We start from the raw sequence: 7,668 nt of genomic DNA on the forward strand, positions 1-7,668 counted from the left end.
CTCAGGTTTAGAGCTTGGACTCAGCCCTGGGTTCTGCAAGACTGCAGTTGTGCCCAATATTTACATAGACATGTAACTTTGCTTATACAATTACTCCTAAAATGGGTGCAGTAGTATATGCCTCTGCATAGCTTGACAGAAAAGTCAATACAGGGAAATCAATGAAATTAGAAGAGTTTAAGCAATGAATTAAACATAAGTATTTAGTGAAACCTACATGGAGACATCTGAAAGACTTACAAACACACAGCTTGCCTCATGTTTTCTTCCTTTTTTTTCTCTCTGCAAAAGGTACATAAAATAAGAAAGAGGATGAATGTAAAAATACACAGGTTAAACTCACTTAAATTAGAACTCACTCATTAGAATTTGCTCACTCAAATAAGAACAGAACCACTGACTTCACTGAGTTATACAGCATGCATAATCTATTAGTATTTGATACTGTAAGATGACAAGCTCTCTATCCCATATAGCACAATGTTTAACCTTTAAATTACCTACACGGATAAATATACTATACTCTTGTGCCAGGGTATTCATGGTCTCAAACTTAAGTATGTGTTTGTGTGTTTTACCAAACTGTCTGTCATTGTGCAACATCATAACATCATACCCATAAGCCCCCCCTCCCTCCAAAAAATTATGAAAGGCGTTCTTAACATACATACAGTCTGCATTTTTATATACAAAAATCTATGGAGTGCCCAGATCTTGACTGCAGTAGCAGTGCTTGGGTAAAATCAACAGGATCTACTTCAGTGTTAGCACATCGACTTTACAGTGAACATGAAAGCAGAAGCAGCATCTGCCTTCCATCAAGTCTGAACTCTTAACTCTGCTCACTGATACACTGTTTCAATCAATGTATTGTATTTCAGCTACATGTGCCTTTTATTAATAATTAAAAACACTTCCACAAAACAAAAAAGAATTTTAAAAACAATTACAAATGTACAGGAAATAAATATTTACAATTATAAACCCCAATCCCATTAACACAAATACTCTTACGTGCAGAACAAGAGTAGCCTTATTCTTGAATCCTACTGGAATGTGCAAGAAAAGTAACGTGTTTGATTACTTATATGCACTTTGTTTGCACACACCGGTTCTCAGAATATGCACTTTAGCAAATAAAATGCACTTTTAAGCATGCTACATAATTAAGTTAAAGTACAGAGAAAGACAAACCACATCAAGTAAGGCAGAAATCTACCGACAGACCAACTGACTTGATCACAGAGGCCTTCCTTCTTTTTCAGTCAGACAACATATGATCATAAAATAAACTAAAATTACTTTTGTTTCCGGAGAAGGGTGAAAACATTCTACCTTGTGTTCAAAGGTCAAAATTATTGTCTCCTCTTAAATACAGTAACAGAGCTTACCTTTCTCTCAGCTACTTACTAAAGGCCCGGAAGTCAGACAACACTGCAAGAGAAGTCCAGTAGTTTTACAGCACTTAAAAGTTGACTTCAAGACACAGTTCTAAAGGTTGTGTTTTCAAATGAAAGCTATTCACAACAAATGCCTGGCGAAGGCCCAGATCAAAGTATCAGGTAATTGTCTAAGCAGTCAAAACAGAGAGCACTAATTAATTAGTAATAAATATCCTGAATTATTAAAGATAAAACTTCTTTGATCTTTGTTTCAAAGCAATTTTTTCTTACGGCTGGAGTGCAATATTTCTAAATTGAGGGGCCTTTGCTAAGCATCTCCCAGTTGCTGAGAAACAATGTTGCTATAGAGTCTGAAAATGAAGCGGAAGCCGGCACAATAATGCAGAAAGCACAGTGTGCTGTAACAAACAGTTGGTGCAACTACACAAAGAGAAAAAATAGTAAGTCCTAGTGGTAACATCCTAGAATAAGAATCGCTCAGACCAACCAGAAAGCTGACACACTCTTCAGTACACCTAAGAGCTAGGGTTTATGCAGAATATATATAACATTTGTAAGACACATTCATTTATCTTAAAGCCCTTTTTCATAAATTTTTCAACAGTCACTGTAACACCCAGGTAGCAAGATTGATCAATGCTATGAATATCCTGCATACATAGCATTCCTCAGTAACTTGTGAGAAACTGTGTACCAGAAATTACTTATTCCTTCTAGATACTCCAAACTTAGTGCTAAGTCCATCACTGTGTTACAACTGTAACCAACTTTGAATATGTTGCCATATTTTAGCTTTCCTATTATTTTTATTCTTTCTTTCTCTCCTAAGCAAAAGCTAGGAAAAGAAACTTTTCCATTCTATTATGCTTCCGTGAGGAAAGACTTGAATTTCCCTGCAGGCCACTAGGGAAATCTAATTAGAATAATTTAGTATACAAGAGACATCCAAGACATTTATTTTGTCTTTCTCCTCCCAACCTCTGAGAAGAAATTCTTTGCCTGTGGTTTTCAGGTAGTGACTCAGAAGTCCAATAAGCCTGCTTACATATTGCAGAAACAGTTAATTTCCTTCTCATTAACAGATGTGCAGTGATGGTGCTTGAACTGCAGTCTGTTTGAACTACTATCCCCACAAGACGAATAAAAGAATTCAGAGAGTATAAGACTGCCAAATCATATTCCATACCGAAAAAACCCCAAATGTAAATGCACATTGGAGAAGCTAACTTTTCCTTTCCTGTCTTGGAGAAAGAGCTATGGAACAAACCTGGTAGTTTGTAAAGATTACCAGTAGCATCCTTCCTTGCTATGCTCTCCTGAGACATCTGCCTGCAGATGCTCCTCAGAGACTCAGCCAATTTTCTGTGCATACACTACTAAAAACTAATTCTCTGAAGACCACTTCCTCACGAAATGAATATTCCTAACCACTTTCTTCAAGACTTTATACAACACCTGCCTGTACAGCTCCCACATGAACTCTTCCATGAAAATACTTGTAACAACATCTCAGTTCCTGTAAATGTTGCTTCTCCCATATACATTTCATGTAAGAAACTACACTCTTCCAACTCCCTTGTGACACCCCAGCTTTCTGAGTCCCTCTTTCTAAGACCAGTGAGACACCCTTCCTCATCTGTCCACATCAGCTGATAAGTAATAAATAAACTCCTCTTGGTTTCCTCATGTAACAAGTCTAGCTCTTCAGAGTTTCAACTTCCACTTGAACAGAAATAATGAATTTATTCCAACTACATATGTCTGATTCAAAGAATGGGAATTTTTTTATTTTGCTTTAAACACTCACATCTGATAAAAAACTAGCAAGTACAATAATATTTAATATTCTCCATCTTTTAAGACATCAAAGACATGCAAGTAGAAGTGGTTCCTCAAAAATACTGTTTAGACAAGGACTTAATTGCATGTTTGACTTAAAACATATGAGTAGTCCCTATGAAACTCATGAAATAAATAAAAAACATGGAGACAAAAATGATCTTGCCACTAAGGAGATATACGCATGCAAATATTTGTGTTAAAACTCAATTTTGCCTGAGAATATATATTCTTACACAAGTACTGTGTTTCAATACATCTGAAACAAGAATTTGGAGTTATAAAACTGCTACTCTATGTGTGACAATCTTGCTCAAAATTGTCATAATATTAATGTTTTAGACATTAAACGATGCTTTTGAAACAGTTAATTGATTCGAAGAAATAAGTTGTTGGATGTAAATTAAATCCTAGACTCATTAAAGTCAGTAGGAATTTTGCTTTGGTCTACAGATTAAGAATATTATATTCACACTGTGTTTGAAATGTTTTTCTGCCTACAGATTTCCAGGTTTTTGATGAGGAAGATACTGTAAAAGCTATGACAATGTTTACCCTTTCTTTGTAGTTTGCTCTTTTGGGCAATGGATATATTGGTTCAGTATGAGACTTTTCAGCATTTTCTCCTCCAGACAGCTCTGGCTAAAGTGAACCAGTAGGTAAAGTTTCCATCTCTGTAAAAAAAATAAAACCAGTACACATTTAGGAGGTTGGTAATAATGAAAGCAGACAGAAGAGGAATGGGACAGCTCTGCAGTGCCATACAAGTAGAGAGTAGATGGGGAAGGACACACCTATCTAACTGGGAATCTCCTGTCTGGGTTACTCAAAGTCATTATTACTTGATATATACTTGATATAATAATTAATCTCTGCACTTATTTGAAGGAAGGGAGAAAGAAAATTAACTAGGGAAAAGGCCTGTAGGACCTAAAAGTAGAAAGAAATGGCCAGAACACTGGGAAAGTGCAGGGATTTCAGAACCTGAGAACAGGGAAAAAGTGAGAAAACAAAACTAAAATACCTTAAAGTTCATCTGTTCTTATTTTGATGAATGATTCTTCTTTCCTTTATATAATCTTAAGAGGACACAGAACTTGAAAAGCAAAATAGGTAGGAAAAGCAGCACAGAAAAGACTTGGGAGAAGATGTGGGGTTTCTATTCTGCACAAGAAAAGTAGATTGTGGATTCAGAGGAGTTTTGCCATGGCAGTATCATGTAGCCTATAGCCTTCCCACATGCTCCTAAATATTAGGAAGGGGTACTAGAGTTGTTCTGTAGATTTTTAGTTTAAATTTCTCATATCATTGTGCATTTAAAAAAATATTAAAAAGTCATTATAAACTTGGAGTGTCATTAACAAAAAAAGCAAAATTACTTAATAATTTATAATACAGGGATCTCTAAAAGATCTTTCATCTATTGTAATTAGAAGAAGTGGCAGATGTGGCTGCCACTTATTGAGATTGCCTTCTCTATAGAAAGCAGGACTATCTCTTTTTTTAGCCTACTGTCTTTGGGTGTCTCAACCTTTTCTTCTTCTGACAGACTGAATGAACTATTTGGTACTGTATCAAACAGGAAAATGAGAAGTTTGAGTTCCAATTTAAAGTATTTTTTTCTCTGTTAGAAATGCAACTCATTATTTCTAGATAGTAGAGAATAGTAAAATATATTAAAGAATAGCTTAAAAAACATATAGTAGGACATATGGTGAAAGTGCTTTTCTAATAACAGTTAATTGGGTTAAAAAGATTTTATATTTGCTAATAATGTAAGATAAAATGTGTCAGGCTAAATGTGTTATTTATGCTTAGCTTTTATATTGGTGATCTGTGAATGACACAATAGAAACCTCCCATGGTTGCTACCATGCAGGCTTACCCTTCCTATCACCATGCCCCAGGCACGGTCAGGATACATTGGACAAGCATTTGTTATTAATATTCCCTCCTGAACAATTTTATATCCATTTTAAATAAAGGGGACATAAAATAAGAATCAATTACTGAAACTCTCACTTAAAACTTGATCTCATCTTTTATGGGCAGAAAAACCCACCTTGATACAAACAGTTTGTACTAGCGATTTTATCAGCTCCGTATGGATGCATTTCTTCTATTTCCTTTAGTGCAACGAGTTTTTCCTGAATGGAAAAAAAAAGTTTTAATATCACCCATACTTTACATCCACTGTAATTTCTACCACAAACTTAAAACATGTTAAAATAAAATAATCCTTACATGTTACTAGTATGACTGAAGATCACAAAATATTATTTGAGCTAGAATGTAGAGTTTGGGACCAGTGTTTTTAGTATTTTAATATTTAGTCAAATTAAATTATTTTTGTCTCTCTAAGTGACACAAAGTTCATAACGAATTTACTGCTCATTGATTTTGTACTTTCTGAAAAATCCCTAATTCTAGCAAAAACTGGCCTTCATTCATGCAGATTCACAGCCACAAGGATCCCAAAAGATATGTCTCCTGGCACAGAACTACTCTGAATACCACACAAGCAAAATCAACATCAGCAGCATAGAATGCAGAAACATTAAATTAAATTATTTCTGTTTTGCACAAAGCCTGCAGAACTTGGTGATGCAAATTCTGCACTTACATAGGTAAAACTTATTTTATCATCTCCTTTTTGGGCAACAGAATAGTAATCTGTTAATTTCAATATATAAATACTACCTCACACTTATAAATACCTGGTCTTCTGCACTCACATAGGTAAACTTATTTTATCATCTCCTTTTGGGCATCAGAACAGTAATCTGTTAATTTCAATATGTAAATACTACCTCACACTTATAAATACCTGGTATTTATCAGGCATAAGTGCATGTGTGCAGTTTGTACAACTAACATTTGGAGTAAAGGTCTCAATACTCAAAGTTACATTGCAATGTACCCATAGAGGGCAGAATGGGCATACTATTAGATACAAGAAATCATCACCTGAATCAGCTCATGGGCCAAGCATCCCAGAAATTCTTGGGTTGTTCCATCAATTTCTAATTCTGTCATGACTTCCCAGTTACCATTCTGGAACCTCACTGGCATAGAGAAGATAATTCCTTCAGGAATGCAAAACTGACCTGAAGAAGAGGGAAAAAATGACCCCAATATATTATTACTGATTAAAAAACATATCCTCACCAGTGTTAAGTCCTACTGATTTGCAAAAGTCTGCAACTGTAAGATCTTAGTGTAAAAGGAGACTGTTTTTTTCAATGTACAGTTCAAAGACTAAAGAGTTCCCCTTTTACTGTAACTTTTTATTTTAATTGGAAATAAATCATAGAATGGTTGGGGCTGGAAGGGACCTTTAAAGGCCATCTAGTCCAACCCCTCTGCAGTGAACAGGGACACCTTCAACTAGATCAGGTTGCTCAGAGCTCTGTTCAATCTGACCTTCAGTGTTTCCAGGGATGGGGCCTCTACCACCTCTCTTGGCAACCTGTGCCAGTGTTTCACCACCCTCATTGTAAAAAATTTCTTCCTTATATCTAGTCTAAATCTACCCTCTTTTAGTTTAAAACCATTACCCCCTGTCCTATTGCTAAAGGCCCTACTAAAAAGTCTGTCCCCATCTTTCTTATAGGCCCCCTTTCAAGTACTGAAAGGCTGCAATAAGGTCTCCCCAGAGCCTTCTCTTCTCCAGGCTGAATAACCCCAACTCTCTCAGCCTTTCCTCATAGGAGAGGTGTTCCAGCCCTCTGATCATTTTTGTGTCCCTCCTCTGGACCTGCTCCAACAGGTCCATGTCTTTCCTGTGCTGTAACACAATTGCTGTAACCATTTTACAATTTAAAAAGGGGGGCGGGGGGGAAATCATACAAGGGCTAAATGGCTGTTGTGAAACATTCCATTCACTGACCCACATAACTACACAAGAATACGCTTTTATAGCTTAGGCTCGAAGAATTATGGAGTCCTTGAGCAAAACACATACACCAAAAAAGCATTGAAACTAAAAGTCTAAGAGACAATCTGCAGCAAGACAATATTAACCTAGGAGATGCTTGTAAGAAATGAGTATCAAATCACAAGTTCTGCAGAGAAAAATTGCTGAGATTTGGAGGTTCTTATGCTGAAACAAACTCTCAGCCTCACATCATATCATGATTTTTTTTACAAGTTTTTATTAAATTAAAAATCTTGATTGAAAATAACATCATACACACTGGGGAAAGCTACAAGAGAATATGTGAAACAAAAGTAGATTTACCTTTACTAAGTACTCCCACAGAAACAATCTCCCCAGGAGGAGAGCCATGATACCAGTATCTCAGTACAGTGGCTATCGCATGAGCAGGTAAAATTCCTACACAATGACAGGCCCGGGAACTCAGTGAACTCTGTGCAGATAAAAATTCTGAATGGATCCACTCTCTAGCAACAAAAAAAAAAGGGG

At 36.0% G+C, this 7,668-nt stretch overlaps 1 protein-coding gene across 1 annotated transcript in view; it reads right to left on the minus strand.

Moving 5' to 3' along the window:
- Window positions 1-4,671: 4,671 nt before the first annotated feature.
- Window positions 4,672-7,668, minus strand: part of MDH1B (malate dehydrogenase 1B) — an 8,157-nt gene continuing 5,160 nt past the window's right edge. Inside the window, exons 6-9 of the mRNA XM_010167620.2 lie at window positions 7,483-7,646; window positions 6,210-6,349; window positions 5,305-5,389; window positions 4,672-4,811 (exon numbers count right to left, since the gene is read on the minus strand). Coding sequence (XP_010165922.2) covers window positions 4,672-4,811; window positions 5,305-5,389; window positions 6,210-6,349; window positions 7,483-7,646 — 529 coding nt within the window. The remainder of the gene's footprint in view (window positions 4,812-5,304; window positions 5,390-6,209; window positions 6,350-7,482; window positions 7,647-7,668) is intronic.

Source organism: Antrostomus carolinensis, unplaced genomic scaffold (genome assembly GCF_000700745.2).
Source record: "Antrostomus carolinensis isolate BGI_N321 unplaced genomic scaffold, ASM70074v2 scaffold13905, whole genome shotgun sequence".
NCBI classification, from domain to species: Eukaryota; Metazoa; Chordata; class Aves; order Caprimulgiformes; family Caprimulgidae; genus Antrostomus; species Antrostomus carolinensis.